This window comes from Perca flavescens, chromosome 6, assembly GCF_004354835.1.
Source record: "Perca flavescens isolate YP-PL-M2 chromosome 6, PFLA_1.0, whole genome shotgun sequence".
Classification (NCBI taxonomy): Eukaryota; Metazoa; Chordata; class Actinopteri; order Perciformes; family Percidae; genus Perca; species Perca flavescens.
Genome location: NC_041336.1, coordinates 38,274,499 through 38,302,321, shown reverse-complemented (window position 1 = coordinate 38,302,321; position 27,823 = coordinate 38,274,499). Strand labels below are relative to the sequence as shown.

Below are 27,823 nucleotides of genomic sequence, written 5' to 3'. Positions count from 1 at the left end.
TTGTGTGTTTTATAAGTCAGTATGATGACTGGACAGGTAATGATTGGGAGAAGGCTGCATGCACTGTGTAGATTGGCTAATGGTAAAGGTGGGTGGGCATACAGCAGGTTGTTTACATCGTACTGATTCAAGATCAGTTTTCTAAGAATGAGTTGAGATTGAAAGAGTGGAATTAATTTGTAACTGATCCCCGGTCAGATTGGGTTGTATCAGCGAGTGAAAGTGTGGAAAAGGAAGAGAAAGAAGCGGGTGCTATAAAAAATGTTTTGCTGTTCGTTGCTCTGAGTTCGCTGTGCAGTACACACCGTCAGCTCAGCTGTAGCCTACCTCATGGAGGGGAGAGGTCTGGGGTGGGGGTGGGCGAGGGTTTTTAGTTCCTGTTCCATTGTATTTGTTTGTTCTGTATGTTGTTGTTTGTTCAAAAAATATAAAACAAATAAAAAAATGTATCATAAAAAACAAAACAAAAAAACAGTTGGTATGAAAACAATATTTGTACCTGCAGATATCTGGAAAGAAAATCCAATTTAGGGTTGGGGCACTGAATGTAGTACTGAATGTCTTTCTAATTACGGGTCAGCTTCAGATTACTTTCAGGTGAGTCTAATACAGAATGCTGTACAGCAAATTTCCCTCGTGAACCAATTTACAGTATCACGTTATCAAATCAGGCTACATTGGAAGGCCCAGAGGACTGATTAGCTACAAGTCATATGGTGAAAATACTGTACAGTCCATCTTAAAATAGCATTGTCTTCATAAAGAGGTGAAAGCAATAACAGAGTTCTATGTAGTGCAGGTAGTACATGCAGCGTGAAATTATTCTTTGAGACAATGATAGCTTTTGAAATGAGTTCTGTCTTGACTGCAGGGCTAGAAGGAAATATGTCTCTGTGTGACAAAAAGCAAGGAGTGATTTAGTGTGTGTGTGTGTGTGTGTGTGTGTGTGTGTGTGTGCTGATGGAGGTGTGTAATGTGGGTGTCACTGATTTGGCCAAAACTCCCCGAGCCGTCCAGACGTCTTAGTAATGTGACGGCATTGGAAGAGGCAAGTGACACATTCAGGACAAGTCTCAGGTAAACAACTCACGCTTGGTCAGGTATTTCATTACAATCAGTCATGTCTGCTGGGCTAGATAATGTGCTATAATCACGGATGCTACTTGTGTGTCTGAGTGTGAAAGAAAGAGACAGAGAGAGAATACAGTCACTTTTCATCTCCTCAGTAAATGAGCTAAATGAAACCCAGCAGTGTAGTCAGATGACAAACTGATGATAATGTTGTTAAGCCCCTACAGAGGAACAGGGGACCAGAGTGAGTTTTCTTGCGCACTGTAGCAGGCTGATCTAATAATCCAAGTGCTGGAACAAAAGTGAAGAGGATGGACAAAAGGAGGAGAGGAGTGTGACTCGCCCACCCTCAACTCTCTGCAGAGAGAAGTAAAAATAACCTACACACACAGGAGGAGTAATCCCTGGGCAACTTGGACATATTTAATCTGCCTCTCATTTTCAAGAGAGATTAATTTCTATTTCCTAATCTGCTCAATCTCCCTAAATCAAATCTCATCTGTGCACTTTTCCCTGCAGCCCTTCTCAGCAAATCTCCTGGCTGGCTGTTTGACAGCGTGAGTCTACCTACAGCTACCTCTATGGATTGACTTGAATCAGACTGAAGCCTTCAGCAACAGACCAGCAAACACTTGGGCTCCATTCAGATGGGGTGAATAATGATTTGCTGTAGCACTTTTAATCATGGAGAAGTCAGTGCTTCATATTTTGTACAATCTCTATACATGCAGACCTACGGTAGAGTTCTGAGTTTAAAGTCAAAATTCTGAGAAAAACAAATTTAGAATTCTGACTTTATTCTCAGAATTCTGAGATTGAACTTTTTTCCAGACTTTAATCTCAGAATGCTGACTTTAAACTCAGAACTCAATACATTTTTTCACATGTGGCCCTAATCCTCTTCCGTTCAAACCTGACAATATTCATGGTCTTAATTTTAGTTTTTTAAATTGATATTTTCCAAGACTTTTTATTCTTGGCAGCATGGCAGAGCCCCTGATACAACATTTAGACCATTGTGGAAGCCTATAGAGCCACAATTATAATCTGCGCTTGGAGCTTGGAGTTGGCAGGGTAACACATGTTTTGTGGCAGTTTTAACCAGCTCTGAAGATGGTTATGCAACATGTTACTGTCGCCTCTATCACATCAGCAGCAGGCTGCACTGCATGCCTGCTTTTTATAGAATGGCAAATATCAGCTTGATAAGTGTGCAATCCTTTACATCAGTCTTACCATTGTCCATACAAAACAAAGGAGGTGTGTGTTTAATTACAAATCCGGATAATCTTCCTGTTCAACTACAAACGCTCATTTGTAAAACATAACATACAATTTCCGGGTATAGAATATGGTCCAGGACTCACCCTGAAGTAATCGCTGCACGCTGCCAGGACGGCTTTGTGGGCGTGGAATTTCTGCTCACCGGCAACCAGGGTGACGTCACATAGCAAGCCATCCTTCCTCTGCTGGTTGAGGGCAGAGAGGACTGAGTCCTGGTGGGACTTTGACTGACAGAGCCTCTGTCCTGTCAGCATCTCCCTATTACTGCTACACACACACACACACACACACACACACACACACACACACACACACACACACACACACACAAGATATGTTGTTAAACTGGACTTGGACTTGTAGATGAGACAAAGCTCTGGTTGTATTGATTGACAGTGATGATAATAATAACAATATTCCAACTGCTACTTGTGCTACACGATTACTATCACCACTCCTACTATTGTTATTTCACTCCTGCTGGTGCTATGACTACCACAACTACTACTACTATAGTTTAACCCTTTAACACACACAATCTTCCCTTCTGGAGAGAGGATGCATAAATTAAAAGAAATTGACTCATTTTGTTAATAACTTTGTTGCAGTGAATTTGGACTGGATTACGTTTTCAAGGATTCTATTACATTTTGGGACAGCTAGACTACTTTGATGGTACAGCAAGAAGGCACTACATTTTTGGGGATGGCAGGGTCGGTCGGAACACCAATTTGGTTCAGACTGAAATAGACTTAACAATTATTGGATGAACTGCCATGAAATGTGGTTAATTTGTGCTAATTAGTAAATGTTAGCATGCTTACACAATAATCTAAGATGGTGACCTGAACATTGTATTTGCTAAACGCCAGCATTAGCATTGTCATTTTGAGCTTGTGGACCATACTAGCATTAGCTCAAAGTACCTAAAGAGCATGAGTACAGCCTTATCAGAGCTGCTAGCTCTTCTTTTTAAGATTACAGTTGTGTAGTCCTCAGCTCCTTCTAACTAATATTTTTTCTTATACTTGCATCTTTATTGGAGTTTTATGGGAACAACAACAAACAATAGAAAAAAAAATACATAAATAAATAAAAATACCATACATTGAACCAAATCAAAGGGAGGTCAAGGAGGAGGTATCTAGTACAATTGAAACAAAATAAGTCAAATTGTGATCTTCGGAATCACTGATCAATACACCATACATATACCGTACTTCTACCATCTTTTGTGTAAGTTTACCAAAACCCAATCAGTAGAATCTCATAAAGTTAACACACAGTGTATAGTTATATTGGGAGGAACAGTTATGCAGTCTCTAGAGACAGAAAATTGACCCATTTTCTCAATTTTTCCTTAAATGATGATTCTCTTAACCTTATAGAATAGGTCAATTTTTCCATTATAAAAATGCTTTGCATTATACTTGTCCATTGCTGTTGATCTGGGATGCTCGATTTGAGCCAAAGTCTAGTAATAGCCTTCCGGGCCGCAGATAATAAAATCTTGGCTAAATAGAGGTCCTCCTTCCGCACGCATTCTGTGATGTTTCCAAGAAACATAATTTTACATTCCTTTGGTATAGTGTAACCCAACACCTTCTGTAATGTATTGTTAACGATATTCCAAAATGGTTGAATTTTAGGACATGTCAGAAGATCTGTGTGTGGTTTGCGTCCCTGCTACCACAGACTCTCCAACAGTCTTGAGGTATCCCAAGTTGTTTACTCTTCAAATAAGGAGTGATGAAAAACCTCATAAAACACTTCCAATAAAATTCTCTCCACTGTTGGGAGTTGGTGGAGGTCTGGAGTAGACAGCATGTTTGATACCATTCATCCTCCGTGAGGACAACCTTTAATTCACATTCCCATTTTGCTTTTACATAGAGTGTAGTGTTTTTCAAGTTCTCTATCAGACTCCAATAGAATTTAGACACAATCTTATTATATTTTTGTTGATAAGCACCACACATTATTTCAATAAGAGGGTTTACCACGTCAGAAGGAATCCCCTTAATTTCTTTGCAGTAATAATCTTTCAACTGTAAGTATCTGAATAGATAATGGTTATTTAGATCAAAACTATCCTTTAGCTCCTGAAAACTCTTCATCTTGTTGTTTTTAATAACTATGCAGAAAGCTGTCAGGCCCTTATTCATCCAATCCTTAAAAGTCCTGTCATAAATAGCCGGCTTAAATCTATTGTCCAGTGCTATCCATCTCAGTATTTTTTGATCATTTTTAAGTTTCAATTGCTTAATCAGAGAGAACCATATCCCAAGGGAAACAGTAACTATAGGATTCAGACCCTTCCTTAGAGTGTCATCCAGGCCCTTCTCTCCCAACAGGGTTTGAACATTATAATCTGGTGCATAAGTCTCAATATCTTTCCATCGTGCCTAACTAATATTTTTATGAGTAGTCTTTTTGAAAATGACAGCCATGACCCAAAAAGTGAGAGTTTAATCTAAAGATACAGATTTTACCTGTTCACATTAGTGTTTTCCTAGCAATAGCAGTCTGTGAAAGTTGTACATAGTGCTAGCCTCACTAGCATGGAGAGAACAGTTGAGGGGACACATTACTGTAATACACGTCCTTTCTTTTATTTCCGCTCTCATCACTCTACTGAAAGTGCACTACTCAAAGTAACAAATGACCTCCTGCTTGCTTCTGACTCTGGTTCCCTCTCTATTCTCATCCTACTTGACCTCTCTGCCGCTTTCGACACCATCGACCACTCCATCCTTCTACAACGTCTAAAAAATCTGGGCATCTCTGGTTCAGCGCTCTCCTGGTTCACCTCCTACCTCACCAACAGATCTCAATTCATATTCATCAACAACTGTACGTCCCATACCATACCGGTAAATCACGGAGTCCCTCAACGTTCAGTGCTAGGTCCTCTTCTGTTTATCCTGTATATGGTTCCCCTTGGACTTATCATTCAAAATCACGGACTCAAATTCCACAGTTACCACAGGTATCAACCATCACAAAATGCCTCTCTGCAATAAAAACCTGGATGACTGCCAATTTCCTTAAACTCAACTACAACAAATGTGAAATCATCATCATTGGTCCAAAATCACTACTCGCCTCCTCCCAAGATTTCGCTCTCTCCATCGCTGGACATACAGTCAACACCTCACTCCAGATCCGAAATCTTGGTATCATTTTTGACCCCACACTCACTTTTAAGCCCTATATCCATCATAGCCTTTTTCCACCTACGTAACATTGCTCGTCTTCGCCCCACCCTCTCGACATCTGCTGCTGAAACTCTCATCCATGCATTCATTACATCAAGACTTGACTACTGCAACAGCCTCCTATATGGTCTCCCTTCATCTGTCTTACAAAAACTGCAATACGTTCAAAACTCTGCTGCTCGCCTCCTCACCCACACCGGTTCAAGACAACACATCACCCCTGTCCTTCAACAGCTTCACTGGCTCCCTGTACAACAGCGCATCCATTACAAAGTTCTACTCACCACCTACAAAGCTCTCAATAATCTGGCCCCTCCATACCTCACAGACCTCTTACAGCACCATCGCCCCTCCAGATGCCTTCGCTCAGCAGACTTAAACCTCCTCAAACCCATCACCAAATCAACCCACCGAACTTTGGGGGACCGAGCCTTTGCAATAGCTGCCCCCACCCTCTGGAACTCACTCCCCATCCACATCAGAAACTCTGACTCCCAGAACACTATAAAAAACTGCTCAAAACTCACTTGTTTCAATTGGCCTATCCATAATTTACTTATCTTGTTTGTTTGTTTGTTTCATTCTTTCTTTCTTTTGTTTGTAAAGCGTCTTTGAGTTCCATGTAAAGCGCTATATAAAACTTATGTATTATTATTATTATTATTATTATTTCTAAGAACAAGGTGTATAAGAAACTATGCATGTTAATAATTTTAATTATATTTTTTCATATTTGAATTAAATGCACTGTAAACAAGCGACACTTTACTATTCACACAAAATGATTCACTACGAATGACATTTGCATTATGTCCCCACACTTACAAGGAACACGTTCTGCCCATTAGTATGTGTTTTCAAATCACATTCTTTATGGTGGATGATGAGACAAATACACTGACTACAGAACTGACTGACTGACTGACTGACTGACTGACTGACTAACTGGATCCATGTAGCAACAAATATACCAACCCATCCTCAGCCCCCCTCAGCTTTCTCCCATCCCTAAGCAGTACGACACCCTGTCCATGATAATCCATCTCTGTTCACTTACAGTTGCGGCCATTATTCTAAATGCTGCTGTCTACCAGGACGCTTGCTCTGTCACTTTCATGGTGATGGTGTGTAAGACAGAGGTGTGTGTGGGAGGGTGTGTGTGCACACTATGGGCCAGAGGTAGGATGAATGATGAGTCAGGCTGTTTGTTTGCTGGTTGGACTCTGTCGGAGGGAGCCGAGGGAGAACAGAACAAAATTGTCGTGCTGGATGAGAGGGAAGGGAAATTAAAAGGATTTAGCAACTCAGAGAGAGAGAGAGAAGCTCTATGAGGAATTTGAGGAGGGGTGAAACCTTTGATGTCCTTGATGATATTGAATACATGAAAATATAATGATCAAAATATCACTTCATCAGTTTGAAGCTGTAGACTATGATGTACACATTTAAAGGGCTACTCCAGCGATTAAAGGTGCTCTAAGCAATGTTGGGTGACGGCACTTCTTGTTGACGTTCAAAGTATTTTCAAACAAAACAAGGCTGGCTCGCCCCTCCCTCCTCCTCATCCCGCACTAACCCCCCAACCCCCAACCCCCATCCTTCTTGTCGGTTATTGGCTGGAATGCTGGAAGACTGTTTGTTATGTGACCGAGTTTTTTTTATAGTGTGTTCTGTGGACAGGCAGTTAGTACAGATGTATTCTGTATGTGACAAAACATGTTGTACTTTAAACAAATGTGTGACGTCGCTTAGAGCACCTTTAAGTAAGGCACTTTCATAAAACTAGTTGATTCACAAGAGGCAGATTGAAGAAAGAAAGAATTGTCAAAATTGAGATAGTTTACTCATACTGCAACCAATAGCATCTTTTTACTAGACTATCCTTGCCTGTGTCTTTCAAATTCCATGCACCCAATCTATACCGAAGTTAGTCAGTTAAATAATTGTGGTCAAGCTCAAAGCAAAATCATCTGAAGTCTTGATTCTCCAGAGCCACAGAATAAATAATACAACAACAATTTTCACAGGCTGAATAGTACTCCTCTAACTAGAAAACTGACCTTGATCTGTAAAATTTAGAATTTTCAGCATTGCTGTCTGTCACAGTGTCTTTTTCATACTACATCTGGGGAGATGTTTAAAAGCCTGCATATGCTGGCTGACAAAAAAACAACCACAAGTTGACCCTGCTAAGTGTTGCCTGTGTAGCCAAAACTAATTAATTAATTAATCTCATGAATCTGTGCCATACAGCTCCACTGTTGCACCATTGCACTGGGTAACAAGATTTGTCATCACGACAAACATGGGCACTGTAGTTTATTTTGAGTATATCCCACATACACCGTTCTGCTGCTGTAAATACTCACATGTGCAATGCACTATATATTCTTGACTACGAAGGGTCGGAATATTTGGATGGAGTACAAAGTGGATTGCAAAGGGTCGGGACATTTTCTGAAAAATTTCCAAGATAAGTTAAGCTCGGGAACTTTGAAATCTTTGCACAACTTAAATTTAAACTTATATAATAGTGAATTTATTTGGGAATGGATACCCATAAGAAAGCAATGCTCGGTCTTATGGCATGTCTTGGTTAAAAGTATTACTATCCAGAATAAGTTAAAGCTGTAGTGCGAAGTTTCGGTCGCCCCCATGAGGAGTTCAACACTGTCGGCACGTCCACATGGTACAAGCCTTACGTGATCGCGCACGCGCCCCCATCCCTCCTCGATGCAGTTGCTAGCAGCTAAGGAGGACACGGAGGATTAAAAAAACATGATGGACTCTTCAGAAGAGGTCATTATCTTCACCTGAGTTTCTGTGCGGGAAAGTCGCCGGACGCCACAATCTTCTGAAGATAGCCATACTGAGAAATCCAGAGAGAGTTGTGCGGAGCTGTCTTAATTAGCTTTGTAGCAACTCATTTGGTAACGGATGAATGTAACGGACGTTCATTAATATCAAAAAGTTACGCACTGAAGCTTTAAGTACTCCCTTAGAAAGGCAGACACTTCAGAGTTGGGCTGGCATTAGTACATGACACTACATGGTGGTTGACTTGTATTATATTAAACCTAATTATCTTCTATCAAGATTCAATAAATGCTTCTGCATACAGGAAGTCATTATAGTTTCCTGAACCTTTTTCAGTCCCTGAGTCAATCAGTTTCCCAGATTTCTTCATCAATGCCTATTTTATTGAATTGCAAGCAGTGCACTCTTTCATCACATGTACAGATCAGTTGCAATCATCCCATTAAACAGGAATTCAGTAAATGTACAACTCTCTGTATGCACAGTGCATTCTCCCATCCCATGTGCAGCCCACACTACTGCCAACTCTACTGCACTGTGTGAGCCAAGGGACTACATGCTCTCAGGCACGTTGGGATTATATTACTGGAGTGAATATATTTTATATTTCTTATGATATTTCAGTGAACCAACAGATAGTGGCCTGAAGCAAAGTACACACTTTATAACATGTTTACACCTTCTGCTAGTTTTTGCTAGCTGTTACCATGTGGGATGTAGCTTGATTGAGCATGACAATTGAGGAGTTTTAATTAATCTATTGACATTCATTCTTTATTGTAAAATGTTTATTTTATAAATGACTTGAACATTTGCACACAGCCCATATTATTGGCTCAAAATGTTCAATGCGTTTTTCTCCATTTAGAAAGGGTTTAGAAATGGTCTGAAACAAGGAAATATAATTAATCTCATTTTATTTCTATGATTTGGAGTCTTGTTGATACATGAGCATCAGGTTTTAAGAACTATAGTATAGTATAGTTAAATTCTTTTGTGCACGATGGAGAAAAAAAACTATAATTCAGCATTATTTCCAGGAAATGTCACGCCTGACACCTAGTTTGTAATACTGCAAATATACATATATTGCAATACTTTCATCAGTGGGCCACTCCCTTAAAGGATTATTAGGAACACCATACTAATACCGTGTTTGACCCTATCCTATTAATATGGGCCAACATTTCTAAAGAATGCTTCCAGCACCTTGTTGAATCAATGACACAAAGAATGAAGGCAGTTCTGAAGGCGAAAGGGATCCCCCACACCATTACACCCCCACCACCAGCCTGCCCAGTGGTAACAAGGCATGACAGATCCATGTTCTCAATCTGTTTACGCCAAATTCTGACTCTACCATCTGAATGTCTCAACAGAAATCGAGACTCATCAGACCAGGCAACATTTTTACAGTCTTCAACTGACCAAATTTGGTGAGCTCGTGCAAATTGTAGCCTCATGTTCCTATTTTTAGTGGAGATGCGTGGTACCCGGTGGGGTCTTCTGCTGGTGTAGCCCATCTGCCTCAAGGTTGTGTGTGTTGTGGCTTCACAAATGCTTTGCTGCATACGTTGGTTGTAACGAGAGGTTATTTGAGTCAAAGTTGATCTTCTATCAGCTTGAATCACTCAGCCCATTCTCCTCTGACCTCTAGCATCAACGAGGCATTTTCTCCCCCCAGGACTGCAGCATCCTGGATGTTTTTCCTTTTTCAGACCATTCTTTGTAAACCCTAGAAATGGTTGTGGGTGAGAATCCCAGTAACTGAGCAGATTGTGAAATACTCAGACCAGCCCGTCTGGCACCAACAACCATGCCACGCTCAAAGTTGCTTAGATCACCTTTCTTTCCAATTCTGACATTCAGTTTGGAGTTCAGGAGATTGTCTTGACCAGGACCACACCCCTAAATGCATTGAAGCAGCTGCCATGTGATTGGTTGATTAGATAAATTCATTAACGTGAAATTTAACAGGTGTTCCTAATAATCCTTTAGGTGAGTGTAGGCTTAATAACCAGCTTGTTACCCTTCTTTCAGGACTAGTGACAGGCATTTATTTCAATGTAAATTTCAAGATTACAGCTTACATTTGCTAGCTATAGCTAACTCACAACATGTAATGTTTCCCACTGTATGTATTTGACAATTTAATGGATTTATTTGGCAGATCTTTGGATTATGTCTGATACTTATGATACATTAAAAGGTTATTAGTTTCAATCTGCATATGGCATGGTAAATACAGCCCTTTATTGAACAAGATATTTATCTTACAGTAAAAAGATTTCCCTTAGGTTAGAAGAAGGGAATGGTGCATAATGGCTCTTTGTCTACATTTCTCGATACACAAATTGCTACTCAAGGACCAGTTCTGTTTGTGCATTGAGCATGTAATAACATAACATTCAACTGTCTCTCCAGTGGCTCTGATTGGCTAAATAATCAAAACACTGAAATCTAGTGACAATTGTTCTGCGTGTGTGTAATTTAATTTGGTTTTAAACAATGTTGTTGCAGTGAAATTGTGTCTAAATAGTCATGGTAACAGAACGTCTTCCAAAAGAGTGCACATTTTATATTTTACGCATGGCAGTAAGCATGATCGGTCTGCGTACAGTAAAGGCAAAGACTCTACCTTATTCAACAGAATTCTATGCATTTACCATTTACCTCTTATTTCTGACCCTCTTTGGGTCGCGCCAAAATTTCCTCTATGCAGGAAAAGCCCTGATCAAAAAGTACAGTTCGTATGGACAGGCTGCCACTTACCTGAGTCTGGGTTCAGAAGGCATGCCCCCAGAGAAAAGAAGAGGAGATGGTGGTGGAGGTGGAGGTGAAGGGGAGGTGCTGTGTTGCTCCTGAGGACTGTAGTCTCCTCGCTGGGATTGTACATCAGCCTGATAGGACAGAACAGCATGTCAGCTTTACTCAGTCCATCCACTCGACCAAGCCGCACTGTGACAACCTCCTGTACGATGTGTGAAGGGATGCAACCGCGCGTCAAGCCCAATGCTGACTTGTCCCTTCTCTCAGCTGCACTGGCCTTGACTTTGACATTTCGTTTCTTTCCAGCCCTTTCCATGTACAGCACAGTGGCTGTGACAGCCACAGGCAGCTCGACTTCAGACTTCAGAGAAGGGAATAAACAAGCTCAGCACTTCTCAGAACAAGCAGGGAGTCCAAATTACACCAAGTCCCTCCGGTGTAGCTACAACCTTGACATGATGTGCTACACACCTGAATCTGATAACCCTGAGATAATACCCAGCAGCCCAAGAGAAAAACAGAGGTCAGCACAGATGCACTGAAATCCAAGCTGCTCTGGATACTCTGATTGAAAAACTACTTACCCACTGTACAATGAGTCGCCCCTGGTCCTCTAATCTGGCTATTACATATGATGAAGCCTTTGTATGTGTGGTTCACCTTAAGTGTAGCCTATATAGGCCAGATCTAGTCATCGATTTGTTTTGTCCTTCAGACGCACTGCCACAGCAGGCAACTGCTACTGACTGAGGGAGAAAAGGAGCTTATGGTCCTGAGGTCCTGAGTCCAATCCCAAAACAGGCCAACACTTGCTGCACACATTTCATAGCTTTTCCTAAATACATGTTGGTGGTGAGGTTCTTTGTATATAAAATTGAAATCAAGCAAATGTAGCCTACTCATAATCAAATCTGACAATTGCACCACAAGTTCCAAATCCGGAGTAATATTCCATTTTCTCTCTTTTTGGGGATCTCTCTCTATCTTTGTCTCCACAAATGTCTTCAATATGGGCAGCTTATGAAGTTTTGATTGCAAATGGCAATATATTCAGCAACATATCCCATACCTTATGATTTTTTGAATGGCTAACATGAGTATATATACATGAGTAAATTACATCATTTGTGGTCTCAGAAAAGATTAAACATATCCGGAAGGTTGATATATTTAGGATCTGATCATCACAACAAGTAGGCCATTGTTCCCTGCAAAACACTGTAATCTCCTGACTGAACACAACCACAGTGGTAAATGTGGTCTTTTACGCACAAGCGGCAATTAGGATACCACCACAACAGCGCATAATTAGAACTGGATTGGGGAGAAGAAGGAATGTTTGCGTTGCCAAAGAAGCAGACACCATTAATACAATTAACTGTCACTTTCCAAAAGCTCCCAGCTGTCACAAGGTCTCCTAGCAACAGGCCAGCGCCTCGGTCCACAAACTATGGGTAGCGTACGGAGAACAAACCTCCTCCTCCGTACGAGCAGAAAAATCCTGTTGCATCCATCACATTGCGCACTCAGACAATCCGATACCAAATTCTATAGCCTAGTTGCGGCTTGGCAGAAATGTACTGTATTCGACTCCCTCTTATCTGAATATGCCACAAGCTCACGCACCTCATATGAATGTGTTATGATTCAGTCCGGTCTGGCGGCGTCTCCGTTACAAATGGCATTTCATGTCGGAGCGTGGTCTCCTGTAGACTACATCCGCGGCGAGAGGAAATTATATGGCTCAACGGCGGGCAGATGCGCTCAATCGCGGACACTTTCTACACTGTAGCACCTAAATTGTTACATTATAGCCCCGCCTCTACACGGCGGTCACATGAATATGGACATAGAGGGGATACAGCGCCTCCAGGTGGATAATTGGGACACGACGAGTTGTGTTAATGTCAGTAGGCTATGGTTACTACACAGTATGACAGGCGCCTGTAGGGACACCAGGGGGAGTCCTCGTAGGGTTCCCAGGGGGCACAGCCAATGAGGAATAGAATGATTAATTATTGTTACTGTAATGTAACACCGGGCTGCTCGTCACTAATGAGCAACTATAGGCCAATGTCAAATCTTCCATTTTTAAGTAAAATCATAGAAAAGACCTTTTCTTATCGCTAAACAACAGTTTTGATGCCTTCCAGTCAGGTTTTCGACCACACCACAGCACCGAGACGGCTCTTGTTAAAGTCTTTAACGACATCCACTTAAACACAGATAGTGGCAAAATTTCAGTCTTAGTATTACTTGATCTCAGTGCTGCATTTGATACGGTAGACCATGACATATTGCTTGACCGATTGGAAAACTGGGTTGGTCTTTCTGGCTAAGTACTAAAGTGGTTTGAATCCTATTTAAAGAATAGGGACTAGTTTGTGTCTATAGGTAATTATACATCTGAGCATACAAATATGACATGCAGAGTTCCCCAATGCTCAGTTCTGGGGCCTCTTCTGTTCAACATCTACATGCTTCCACTGGCTCAGATTATGGAAAACAACAAAATAAGTTACCGGATGACACACAAATTTACATAACCTTATCGCCAGGGAATTATAGCCCAATACAACAACTGAATATATGCATTGAACAAATTAACGACTGGATGTGCCATAACTCAAAGAATTGATTTTAAAATACTTTTGCTGGTTTACAAATCACTAAATGGTTTAGGGCCAAAATACATTTCTGATCTGTTACTACACTATGACGTCTGGGACAGGTCTACTTGTTGTCCCCAGAGTCAGAACTAAACAGGGGGAAGCAGCATTCAGTTTTTATGCTCCACATATCTGGAACAAACTCCCAGAAAACTGCAGGTCCGCTGCAACTCTCAGTTCTTTTAAATCTAAGCTAAAGACATATCTTTTTAATGTTGCCTTTCTTTAAATAACCTATTTTTAACTGCTCTTTCTTTAAAATTCTTATACTGCACTGTACATTTTATTCTTGTCTTTTAATTATCTTAAATTGTTGTTAATTGTTTTAATGCTTTGAAATTGTTTTTAATTGTTTTCTAACTGTTTTTAATGTTTCATGTTTCATGTAAAGCACTTTGAATTGCCTTGTTGCTGAAATGTGCTATACAAATAAAGCTGCCTTGCCTTGCCTTGCCTTGAAAGTATTACTGGGTTTTAGTTAGCTCTATTTCTGGACTAAATTGATAAATCTGTTACTTCCATCTAGCGTTATTTAAGACAACTGCAGCATCCTCGCCCACTAGGCCTACTTTTCATCTTTTCGCATAGGCTAGCCTAAAAGCAAAAGAACCTCCTGTTGATATGTTAAAAAAAAACTGTGTCTGTCTAAATGATTACACATGTGGACTTTCTTAAACAACCAAACTGCTGTGACACCGTTTAGTGTCACACATTTCAGATACAAAAATTCCTTGCAGTTTCCCTGACATTTTGTCTTGCATTGTCCCATCCTTCGTTTGCCCAACTGCTATGCGTTCAAGTGCTCCCGTCAATACCCAGTTCACTGCTGTCAGTGTATTCAAGTGCACCCTTGCATTGAGATAGGCTAATATTCTGATCATAGTTTCTTTTTTGTATGTGAGCGTCTACCACACTGTTAAAATTTTAACACCATTAGAACTTTTAAAATACGTTAGACAAACGTAGGCTATCCATTAAGTGCTTACATCGGTTCATAACGAAATGCGGACATTTCCAAACGCACCTGAAGGCAGCTTCACTTCACAGCAGCCCGGACGAGAAAAGACGGAGGGACAGCGCTGGTGCTTGTCGCAGGAAGCACGCTAACCAAATTCCCCACAGAATTGCTCCAACGAGCATTTATTTAGTCAGCTGTTATACGAACTCCTGGGCAGTTGGGGGGTAAGTCCTTTTGTCTCGTTTTTTAACCTTCAAAGTTTTTTTTTTTTTAACTTTCTTGTACCGAAGTTGTTTCAGGCCCCGTCCCATGGCAGCGACCGAGGCAGGGATGTTTACTGTACTCTCTCACCGCATTTGGCTTGTAATTTACGGGAAAACGGCTTTCCTGACCGGCACAGACTGATATGCTTTTTAAAATAACTTAGCTTCGGGGGTATGCTAAGTCTTGGAGATGTAATAGGGGCTTATTCATGTTGTAACTAACCTGTAACTTTACATGTATACTTGTTGCATCGACGTGCTGTTGGTGGAACGTGTCAAATATTTGCTTCGCTAACTTTATTGTCTCTTTAATCATTGCTAAAATGCTAACCGAAAAATGTATGCTAATAACCAACTAATGATTTACCCAGATTCCACAATTATTTCAGTGCAGCTCTATGAATAAGCATGCAATCTATGAAGATTGTTGAAGGCGGTTACTTTATCAGTGACGTGGTAACGTTATTATTAGATAAACTAACCACCAGTGATAATATCAGCATATGATAAGCATCAGGAATTTAAGCAGCCGACTCTAAACAACTCATGTCTTTCTTCTCAAAAGACCATATTTTCATATAAAAGAAACTTCAATTATTAACTGGTATGCAGATATAACCAGAACTAATATCCAAAACTGGTCCTGTGTGGGCCCCCTAAAACCAAAGTCAGACTTTCAAGATTCTTATTCAAGTGTGTGCTGTGAAACAATGACACTCTAACGTGAAGTTTAATGTGCATCAACAAGCTCAGACTCATTCTGCTGAATCAGCCTGGATCTGTAGCATTCCCCACCCACTGTAAATTCATGTATTTAAAGTGAGCACAGGGATTGACTGGATATTGGCCCCCTGGCTTAATTCCATCTGTCTGATGTGTCTCCAAACAGTCCCGAAATGGAAATGCTTAATTCATTTTAATTTGAAGTTGGTTAGCTTAATGTGACTCCTTATAGCCACAATGAGAGGTTGTATGACATACTGTTTTGATGATAGGGCTTCAGTCTGTCTCTGCTCTGCAACTCTGTAGTAAATACAGTAATAACCACTTACAAAAGTCTTTTTAGCTGAGCTTCCTGAAGACAAATCTTCATGAATGGGTTGTGGTCCAAAAGAAACCTCTCAAGATATGTTTTCGTCATTGTGGAGCTGAAAGTATAAACCCATTTTGATATAAATACTTTACTTTCAGGGATGTGGAATTTCAATCTGTGACCCAGGGCCATACTGACCAATGAGGGGAAAGTTTTACCTGCTGCTAGACCCATCGGCACCACTGAGATGACTCCAGGAGAAGTAAAATGTGGGTGACAGTGTGAGCCAGGGGGTTTCAACGTTCAGGGCAAAGTATTCTTCCACTGAGACAAAAAAGAAACCTGTTGTAGTTTACACACAAAACACACAATCACTCCCAATCAGCTGTCACAATGCCGATGCCAGGACCACTGTGGGCCTGTCTGGCTCTGATATGGGTGGAAAGCTGCAGTGCACACAGCCTGTTTACCTGCGAGCCCATCAAAGTGCATCGGTGCTTGGGGATGCCCTACAACATGACCTTCTTTCCCAACATTATGGAGCACTACGACCAAGATATCGCAGCCAGTAATATGGAGGTGAGTCTTTATAACATTACATATATGAGTTTGTTGATGCACTGTATTGTGCTAATGTTGGCCTCGATGGGCATTACCCAGTCAATCTTGTTTACTGCCAATACAATTGATGTACTTTCCATGAGAACTATAACAGTCTGTAAAATATGCAGTTACATTTCATAATGTAAACATATTTATGTGTTGTTTGCTTATGACTTACTTTTCTTGTAATTTAAAGACTCAATGTGTTACAGATTTAATCCAGTCTTATAATCGTGGTATTGGAAAAAATTGGCTTAACACCAAACACTGTTCAAACCCGCAGTACGAAGAGCAAATATGCAAGGTTGAATTTGGGAGGAAATTGTTTATTGCGTCAGCGGTGAACTACAACACACTGACACAGAACATATCTGTGAAACTGTCATACAGTTTGGAATAAGTTGCTGGAAAACCTTCTGTTAAGGGGTTTCACAGCTGCTGACCCACCTTTAAAGAATCTCATTAGTCTGGGCTTCCATGGAGAGTTGTAATTATATTGGCCTGTGATGGAAGAGACACTTCCTCTGCTTGTATATAAATTATAATTCAAGTCACATTGAATATCAACTCAAAATAATCACTATGATTAGTGCCGTTAGTGGCTTCAGTCTATAAATGTTAGTGTCTGTCAGTTCTTAGAAGTGCATATTGATTGAACCATAATTACCATTCTGTAATGTTCATCAACAGGCACACACAATTCACCAGCCACAGTTTATCCACAAATCATGCCTGGTTGTTATAGAGCACTATCTAGTAAATAAACTGTTGAGATTGTATTGTTGTGAACGTGATAACTATACTGAATCTGTATGAATGTCTTCCCCACTGGAACAATACATTACGGTTCCTTTAACAAGAAAAGTTGATTAAGAAACAACCTACTGTACAAGGGAATAGTTAGAGTCGAGGGGTTACATACATACTCTGCAGCTGAAGTTGTCTCACGATAAAATCACCAGGATTATCCCTAAAATGAAGATAGTGCCAATGCTAAAAACAGGAGACACTGTTTATAGCAGTTATTTCAGTTTAATGAAGGTAGTTTTGCACATAAGCTGTCCCAGGTAGGATAACTTTTTGTAAAGTTTTTTTTTTTGCCAAGTATGTATGTATGTAAGTATGTTTACCAAGAACCATGTGGGATGATGTTACCAAACTTTCAGGCTGGCTGCTCTGTGATGCTTTATATAAAATGAAGGAGAAGAGATACAAAAGAAAGTAAAGTTGGTTCCTGAGTGCTCACTGTCTGTTGTTGAGCAGATGTGTTTCATTTTGCTCTTAAAGTCAAACGGAAATTACAATCCATTTTTGCCAAGAAATCAATGCGGTGACTATTGCCAGTCAAAGCCACAGAGTGATGGCTAGACTGGGTGAAGTAGTTTGGATGTGTGAACTCAATACCAGCCAGATATACGGTATACCCTGCTGTTTGTATTTACTTTATGTACTTACAGTATTTGGTCAAAATTGTAAACACCAAAAAGAAGAAATAAAATTTTTTATTTTTATTTTATGTAATTTTTTCTGTTGTAATAGTGCCCCCTTAATTAGTGTTCTCAAGGGGGCATGATTTATTTCATTTTTGCCTCTGACTGACTAACTAACGAACTAAATATCAAACCAAATTTGATAAATGTAATATCTATTAGGGTGGCTGCTAAAAATAGTTTTTAAAGCTCCATTGTGTTGATTCTTAGCAAAAAAAAAAACTTTGTTCTTTCACAAATATGTGCTCATTCATGTGTAATTAGTACCACCAACTAATCAAAGTATTCTTGTACACGTAGAATCTGCCATTCAGAATCATTCAGAATACATACGAGCGAGTCACTCGAATAACGGCCGCCATGTAGCGCCTCCATCTTTAAAATATATTAGCCAAAGAGGGACATACCTCCGCCTTTTGCACTTTTACACTCAGTGGCACCGTGACGAATGCCAGGGAGGGGGAGAAGATTACTCGCGACTGTCGGCAGATTTGAAAGCCTGTTGATGATGGAGGATCACATCTATTATCGAGGACATGTAACGGAGTCGCCAGGGAAGTTAAAAAGAGAATTAAAACGACAACGCGACAGGCAAAGCAACAAGGCCAAAGTTAATATTGGAGTGGCTTTTCCAAGATGCAAAGAGCTCATAAGGAGCAAGGATTTTAGAAATCTGCTTGCCTGCTTTCTTCTCTACAGGTAAGTCTGCCTATTTGTGTAAATTCGAAGTTTTATAGTTGCTTGGCTAACGATAGCATGGTTGTGCATAACGCTAGAACGTGTAGCATACTTTTCCTGGCATCAATGATGAAAAAGGATTGTCTACTTTGTAACATAAACGTAATCATATGTGTCTCCATTTCCCTGGCAGGTCATGTTGTGTGCAGTTGTAACAGACTAGCTCCAGCTAGAACAGCTGCATGTAAATGATAGAGATACTAAGAGCTCATTTTGGTTTCATTGACATTGTTCATACTGCTCAGAGAAATATATTAAAAACATATTGATGCTACAAAAATATCACCTCTTGTTAGCATTCCACTGACTGCAATTCATTTTGACGTCACTTTGACAGCGAAAAACTTTATATCTGAAGTGTTTAAAGACTCTATTTGTCCATTGTTTATTTCTAAAGAAACATGAAAATGTATAAAAGGCTCCATTACCTTGTATCTCACGTTATGGCTCCGTAGCAGAGGCTTTTATAAAAATAGGCTAACGATTGTGTCATAACCACGTGACTTACTGTCACATAGTAGAGGAATTACCGTATAGTACAGGAGAAGCTCGCAGGGAGTTTTGACTTACATGAGCCGTTTAGGTTTAATTACTAATGTTAACTAGCATTTTAGTTAGCAATAATTAGCCTGTGCCCATGTTATCTCCTTACATATACCTACACTCTCCGTCTCTGCAAGATTGGGAATGATTGAGATTTCTCTTGGCACAGCTACCAGAAGACTTCACACTTTCAGACACGTTGCTCACCTCACATTTAACGCTCAGTAACGCTAGCGCTCACCAGAAAAGTGCTTCTACTATCCTTCACTGGTCTCCGTCCAGAGACCCGGGATCTGTTGGTCCATTCTTATATACTGTCTGTGGCTATGACTTGCTCCAGTCAGCAGTGCACCATGAAAGTTGACAGCACATCGCCTAGCAATGCCAGCACTTAAAATGTCAGTCAACAGGTGCCATGGGAAACTCCCACCCAGAGACTTGAATTTCAGACAGTTTCCACAAATGTGTCCAAAAAAATAATTTTTGCCTCTTTTGATGAAAGTATCAAGATATACACTAGCTGGAGTATTAATTTGTACTTTAAAAAAAACAACTTTATTATTCATTATTTTTACATGAAAATGTGAGAACAATTACAGTTTTGACTTTAGTCACTGGCCTTGTTTTTCCTAACATGTCTTAAAGCCCGGGACACACAGGGCCGAAAATCGGCCGTTGGACAGTCTGGCGAGGTCAATGACTCAAATCGGTTCGGTGTGTCCCGTGCCATCGTCCGTCTGGGGGGCTGTCGGCGTTCATTTTGGCCGACCTGACATGTTAGGTCGGCGGCAGGGCAGTTGGGACTTACCCGGAAATGGTGAGCGGGATGAGCGTGACTAGAGTCTCTCAAAATCTGACGAAAGTCTTTTAAACTGACCTTTGTTGATCTGAGATGAATACAGATTCAGCAACTGCATGGCCTATTTCTCTCTTAAAATGTTTTCAGAAACATGTTTCAGTGTTTCAGACCTTGGGGACCCGAATGATCATTTCGACTGGCTTTTCTGCCGAGGGTTGGCCGTCTGGTTGGTGTGTACCAGCTTTTAGACCAAGTGTTGTCTTGTGTCTCTACAGTGTCTGTACACCAGTAGATGCATCCAGTGTCCTGGCATTCCTGAAGGCCAGGGTTTGGTTACACACATGTGGTGTCAGAGTGTTGAGCGTCAACAGTGATCTGTTGAAGGAGTCTTTTGTGTGGCATCTGGCAAAGGTATAGGCTTCTTATTTCACAGAAGCCTTGGCCACGGGCAACTTCAACGACTTTGTTGTGAGGGGCCTTTGATTTCTGGAGGAAGGGGAGGGACACACCCAGTCTCACACAAAGCCTACCCTGCATACCACAATGAGTATTCTCTCCGTTAATCACTCACTCATTTCCCCCCTGTACACAGTCTTACCTCTACAGTCCTGTCTCCCAAGTGACAGGCTTGCACTCTGTGGCCTACATTCACCATTACATACTGTACATAGCTTTCTCTGAAAGTACGCAGTAATTTATCACAAAGTCCTTACGCTGCCATCCAGCAGACTTCTGCTTCGTTATGGGCTCAGTCCAGCCTATCAGTATGATTTTCCAGAGCAGGGTTAACCTTTTTGCCAGCTTTTGAAATTGAAAACATAAAAGTTTTAGAATACAAAGATAATGGCAAGACCAATTGACATACTGTAACAAACAGGGAACACTTAAGGGTCTTAAAAAGTTTGAGTGAAAGTTTGAAAAGTTATTTCTGGCCATTTGTTTTCATTTAATCCTTGAAGTACTTTGCTATGAAATTATATGAGAGGATTTTGCCTTTTTAAAGGAGAAAATCAGCTGTACTGCTGATCCTGTTTGAAGGGTTCAGAAATGAGGGCAGTTTTTACAGTAACGCTGCCATAAAGCAAATAAAGGTCAGATTGTTGAGCAATGGGGAGCTCATTGAGGAGTCCAGGACCTCCACAGGAGAGAAACAAGGACGCTTACTGTCAGAGGGGGCAAGCCCAGGCCCCAGAGACACGGGCCTACTGCCAGACTGGATTTCAGGAAAAAAAAAGAGTAAAGGAAACATTGAATAGTGGACTGTTTGGAGTGTGTGTGTGTGTGTTTTGTGTACAAATATTAGCAGTACAGACTGACAGAAGTCTGTCTGTGCATGTTGGTCTGACAATGGTTGATGAGGTTCCAACAAAGGGAGGTTTTAGTGCAGTTCTGACTGAACAAAGTATTCTGGGTGATATAAGCAATGATATCAATGATATATAGCAAGAATAAAGGAACCTAAGAAGTATACATTTAATCAAAATCCAAGGCTTAAGAAACATCAGTATGGAGATGATCTGAACAAGTGGAATGAAGTTGTCTTCAGTGTAAGCCGAGTATGCCACTGATAAAGCCACACATTTTGTGCTGTAGACACACTAATAATATGGCTTAGCTGCAGCCTAACCTATCAACAGCTCTGTGCATTCCAGCCTTCCTGGCCTGTCGTTGTGTGTTTCCAAATGTCCGTGCAGTCATTTCCTGCCCCCCCCCACCTAAAAAAGCTTTTGACCAGTGTGTTGAAACGGAAGAAAATGGTTTCCAGCCAGTGAATGGGCTCCTTTGTGTGGCCCTATAGATCACCGCAGATCAACAAAACAAAGTTTATGCTTCTATGTAGAGCAGTGGTTCCCAACCTTGCTGATTTGTGACCCCTTAAAATGAAGCAAAGTCGACTTGGGACCCATCATCAGCACTTTTATATGTGTGTATGTACGTGTGGGTTATATTAACCTGGTAACTTAAAGTCTGATTACTTTCCTCCGTTTTATCCTGCATGCCTCAAGAGGTGAAATTACCCTTTTCTTTTTTAAAAGAAAAAAGAAAAGGTTGGGGAAAAGTCTGAAACAATATATAAACTAAAACAATTATTTCATGTAATATAAATGTTTTTTTTTACTCTGTTAATCATCTCACAACTCCTTATTCCCATTTATGACCTGCACTCATGTTATGCTATTTAATCACATAGAGTTTTCTATGCAAACCTGTGGGGAAAAAGTCAAAATGCTATTATTTGCCTGTTTTCCAGCTGTGTGTTGCATCTTCAAAGGTATGTTTGTGATCTTACAGATTGCTACTGTCTGTCTGAAATGATCACGTTTTCAAGGGTGAAACCAATGTTTAAATCTAACATGTTTAAATGACCACATCCGCAGGGTGTGTATCTGTACTGGCTCAGAACACACAAATTCATGTATTTTCAGATAAACTTCAAGCATGAATCACAGCCCTTTCATATAGACAAAGTCATTTTTAATACAACAAAACTTGTCTCTTAATCTCCAGCCATTCATGCCCCTGGCAAACCTGCGCTGCTCTCCAGACGTCCACCAGTTCCTGTGCCAAGCCTTTATCCCAGCATGCACCGAGGAGAACACAGTGATCCGTCCTTGCAAAGAGCAGTGCGAGGCCGTTCTGTCCGACTGCGAGGAGAATATCCGAATCTTTGGTGTCACCTGGCCTGCTGAGCTGCACTGTGACAAGTAAGAAAACCACAATGGCAGACAATCCGCAATAGGTTCTTGATCGGTCCGTTGAAGGATTTGTTTGTTTGTTTGTTTGTTTGTTTTCAACTAGATTGGACCCATGTAGCTCTCCTGATGGTTCGGCACTTCCTGCAACCACCCCAATGAGCTCCTCATCAGCTAAGAGGGACCTTGGCTTCTGGTGCCCACTGCAGCTGAAGACCAAACCGGGCCACGGCTCATCGTTCCTCGGCGCCCAGGACTGTGCTCCGCCTTGCTCCAACATGTACTTCAAACCCCACGACATTGAATTTGCCAAAAACTTCATCGGCGTGTGCTCCATCATCTGCTTGGGTGCCACGCTCTTCACCTTCCTTACTTTCCTCATCGACGTCAAGCGTTTCCGCTACCCGGAGCGCCCTATAATCTTCTACGCCGTCTGCTACAGCTTTGTGTCGCTCATATACTTCATCGGTTTCCTGCTGGGGAACAATGCAGCCTGTACCAAAGCGGCTCATCCTGCCGGCGTGGATACAGTGGTGCTGGGCTCTCAGAGCAAAGGCTGCACTCTGCTTTTCATGCTGCTCTACTTCTTCTCTATTGCCGGTATCGTCTGGTGGGTCATACTCACCATCACCTGGTTCCTGGCTGCTGGACCCAAGTGGAGCTGTGAGGCCATAGAAAAGAAAGCGGTAATGCTTTTAAAAATTGATGGTCATCTGTTAGTTGCAAATAGCAAGAGAGTACAGCAAAGAAATGTTGAATGTAAATATAAAATGAGCAAAATTTTGCCAATTGCTTACACACTGAAAGTGAATGCTTCGACAAAAGCATCAAAACCTTAACTTTTATAACCGTGCCTTTAACAAAGGCACCAAAAGTACAAACACATTTTCTGCTCTGCACTTTTTTTGCAATTCTGCAACACACTATACACTGTTTCACATTAGACACTGTGTTCAAGAAATGAAAACTCTTGCAGTCATTAGGAAAACCCTTCTATTCAAAATGCAAAGCACTATCTGAAATTGGCAACACACCCACACACATTTCTGGATGCACTACATACAGTACACACTACAGACCACAGCAGCCCAGGTTTGTTGTCATCTGGGGTAGTGTTAGTTTCCACCGGGCTGCTCTGGTCTGGGACTGGTTCACCAACCACAATAACTTCACAGTTGTCTAGTTGCACATTTACTCCCCATTTCTCAATCCCATTATTGTAGAGTTTCCTCTTGACATAGAAGTGAGATATTTATCTCCAAGTGGTGTGTCTTATTTGGCTTGTGTGAAGAGTTTTGACACAATCAGCCACATTCTGCAACAAGTGTGTATGCAATCGGCGAAAACTGTAACAGCCAGCCAAGATAGTGGACGCTGTTAAAAATATTGATCCCCGTGTTGTGTGTCTTTAGGTGTGGTTCCACTCTGCTGCCTGGGGGATCCCTGGGGCACTAACTGTCATGCTGCTGGCTCTGAACAAGGTTGAAGGGGACAGCATCAGCGGAGTCTGCTTTGTGGGGCTCTACGACCTGGACGCCCTTCGCTACTTTGTTCTGGCTCCTCTGTGCGTGGGCGTCATAGTCGGCCTCTTCCTCATCCTGGCGGGCATTGTTTCTCTCAACCACGTCCGGCAGGTCATCCAGCACGACGAGCGCAACCAGGAGAAGCTGAAGAAGTTCATGATCCGCATTGGCGTTTTCAGCTGCCTCTACCTGGTCCCGCTGGTCACCCTGTTAGCCTGCTACACCTACGAACAGAGTCACCGCAGCACCTGGGAGAACACCTGGATCAACGACCGCTGTCAAGAGTACAGCATCCCCTGCTCCTACAAGGTAGCTGTGGCGTATTCACTTGCAGAAGGTGTTAAGTTAAGGGCCAAAGGAAATATTAGAAGGCTTTCCAGCTCACTGTCCTTTTAATTATGCCCACTTACGTGGTTGATGCTCTCGATTGAAGGACTGCAGCTTGTTATGGTTGACTAAAAGGAAGCTGTGTGTGTGTGTGTGTGTGTGTGTGCGTGCGTGCGTCACATTTGCTCTTCTTTCAATAATGTTGGCAGACAAGCCTGTATTCAAATGAAACTCTAGATGCGGTCTGATCACATCATTTGACAAAAATGTGACAATTTGAATTTTAGCCATAAAAAAGGGCTCCTACAGAAGGTATTAAGGTTGTGTAACTGAGAACACAGTATTACAGGTGAATGGATAATGGATACACCAAGTTAAAAAAAAAGTCTTTATGAGCTGCCTTCTGACCCAGAAAGGCGTTTTGTCATTAATATTTATTCCTAAAAAAACAAACATGACCCTTAAATACATAGCATGTCCATTTAGAAATCACTTTCGCTCCAAATGTGTAACACATATTGCGTGCAGCCATACAGTGTGATAATTATCGGGAGAGAGGAAAATCAGAGAAAATGTGTAAAAAGGACAACGTGAAAGAGAAAAAACAAAGTAGCTGAGGCCCAATATCAGTATCTGAGTTTAAAAGTAAGCTTGATTTTGTCTTCCGTCAAATATTGGTTTTGTTAGTTTACGCACAATAAATCACAAGGATTGTATTATGGTATGTGTATGTCTCTTTGTTCCAGACAACAGAGCACGACCGCCCTGACCTCTCCCTGTTTCTGGTGAAATACCTAATGACGCTGGTGGTCGGAATATCTGCAGTGTTCTGGGTCGGCAGTAAAAAAACCTGCTCTCAGTGGGCCTACTTCTTCAACAGGACCCGCAAGAGAGAGTAAGACCATTCATATTGTCCTGTTACATATTCAAATTCTGTTTCCATGAAAAAATAAGACACCCAGTTTGACTATACTCTCATGTTCTCTGACCCAAAGTCCCATCACTGAGAGCCGGCGCGTGCTCCAGGAGTCCTGCGAGTTCTTCCTCAAGCACAACAGCCGGGTCCAGCACAAGAAGAAGCACTACAAGCCGAGCTCCCACAAGCTCAAAGTCATCTCCAAGTCCATGGGCACGAGCACGGGCGCTGCACCCACCAACGCCTCCACCAATCAAGGAACCTCTGCACTGGGCAATCACGAGCACCGTGCTCATGGTTCTCTGTCTGAGGCCTCAGCCAGGGAGCCCCTGGACAGGGCCACCCCTAGCCGAAGCTCCCGGAGGGGGGAGAGGGAGAGAGAGAGGGAGAGGGAGAGAGAAGGGGGAGAGAGACGTAGCAAAGGGGGGAGCTCCTGTAAAATCAGCAGCCACTCAGAGAGCATGCACAGAGTCCCAGATGGGAGGTAAGTGAGACAGATGTTGCATCTTTTGTTTCTGAAAAACACAGGTGTGACACTTTCGCTACTTTCAGTATTTTACATGTTGATATTATAGATATTTCGGAACTACATATGTACAAGTACTAACCACACTTAATCCCTGATGTGGCTCCTTTAGGATGACTCCGAGGAGCGAGCTCTCAGAGGCCAAGCACGTCCCCGGTGGACAGCAGCATCCGGCTTTAAACCGATCACACGGCAGCATCCAGGACTCCACCCACCAGCTGGCGCGCCAGGTGCCTGAGGAGAGCAAGGACACAAAGGACAGCAGCTGCTGAGAAATCTGACCCTCACAAATATATTTGTGCGTCCATCCATCCATCCTGTTTCATGTATCTGTTTCAAACCATAGCACCTATTTGTATCATTCATCATAGAAGCTTTTTACATCAGATTATGATTGTTTTGGTTACATTGTATTCTGTGAATGTTTAATGCCAGCAAAATGTAACATACCTCGAGTATTTCGAACGTGGTATGTTTAGACCAGAATCTGGGTTTTGGCAGAGTTTAAAGGGGTTAGGGTTATTTAGTGCGGGTGACCACTGTCTTTCAGCTTTACTGAGCTTTTGGCCATATACTACATACCTGAATGTTGCAGCAGCACAGCTGTGATCCACCTATACAACGACCAATGGTCTTTTAATTTTATAGCATGCATTAAAAATGTTAGGTCTACTGTTTGTAGATATGTAGCTCAATGGCATAGAATGCATACTTTAAAACAAATGCAATATTTATGTACATATTGTATTTTTGAGAAATGAAGTCTTTCACTGGACTAGTCGCTACACTGAGAGTTATGTTAAGAAAGGTATTGTCATGATATTGCCTGACGTTCAACCTAAAGAAAGTCTTCATGTGGTCAACTGTTTTTTGAATGTCTTAATGTTCTTCCTAGAAAGATGATTTGTGTTGAACACAGTTTACTACTTTATTGCTCTTTTGAAAAAAGGCATACTCTTAAAGGTTCAGTAGGTAACTTTAATAAAAAATAACTTTTTGGTCATACTTGCTGAAACTATCACTATACCGTGACTGTTGCACATAATAATAATCTGTGAAAAAAGTAATGTTCCTCCTCCTAGTGCTCTTAATGGCATTTGCTAACCCCCCCTCCTCGCGCCCAGGAGTCTGGAACGCAGTGTTAATGACTGCTCGTGAACAGCGAGTCAAAATAGGCAGCGCTGATCAAATATGAATCAAGATTCTGTCACTGTATTGCCGATTTCAGAATATTGATTAATATATGATCAGCTCTGCCTAGTTTGACAGTTTGTCACATAATTTGACGCTGCGAGACTTTTCGGCTCCATTTGGTTGTTATCCTTATGCCATAGAGAGGCAAAGTCCCTCCCCTTCCAGGGGACCCCATGGGACCTTATTTTGTAAAAAAAAAAAAAAAATATGTATGGTAGTGAACAGGGAGAGACAAATCATTTTTTTAACCCATTTGAATTGAGCCATATGATGTTTGTCAATTTAAAAGATAATTTTGCAAGTCAAGAAAGTCACAGTTGTAGTACCACTTTGTGTTAAACCGCTCAGTGAACTACATCTCTGGTCTTGCACAGTTTACCTCACGTTGC

The 27,823-nt window shown here is 41.4% G+C and overlaps 2 protein-coding genes across 3 annotated transcripts in view; one reads left to right on the top strand and one right to left on the bottom strand.

Moving 5' to 3' along the window:
* The window catches only part of klhl32 (kelch-like family member 32), an 84,362-nt gene extending 71,426 nt beyond the window's left edge, over positions 1-12,936 (bottom strand). The window contains exons 1-3 of one of the 2 annotated variants that reach the window (XM_028579911.1): positions 12,786-12,936; positions 11,163-11,290; positions 2,439-2,622 (exon numbers count right to left, since the gene is read on the bottom strand). In XM_028579911.1, coding sequence (XP_028435712.1) covers positions 2,439-2,622; positions 11,163-11,185 — 207 coding nt within the window. In that variant the 5' untranslated portion in view covers positions 11,186-11,290; positions 12,786-12,936. The remainder of the gene's footprint in view (positions 1-2,438; positions 2,623-11,162; positions 11,291-12,785) is intronic. The other variant, XM_028579912.1, reaches the window with a different exon arrangement.
* Positions 12,937-14,887: 1,951 nt separating this feature from the next.
* Positions 14,888-27,245, top strand: fzd6 (frizzled class receptor 6). Its single transcript, XM_028580824.1, has 8 exons — positions 14,888-15,010; positions 16,241-16,661; positions 22,764-22,960; positions 23,055-23,634; positions 24,361-24,780; positions 25,545-25,693; positions 25,794-26,198; positions 26,353-27,245. Exons 2-8 carry the CDS (start codon positions 16,476-16,478, stop codon positions 26,510-26,512), a joined length of 2,097 nt encoding a protein of 698 aa, XP_028436625.1. The 5' UTR covers positions 14,888-15,010; positions 16,241-16,475; the 3' UTR covers positions 26,513-27,245.
* Positions 27,246-27,823: the final 578 nt, after the last annotated feature.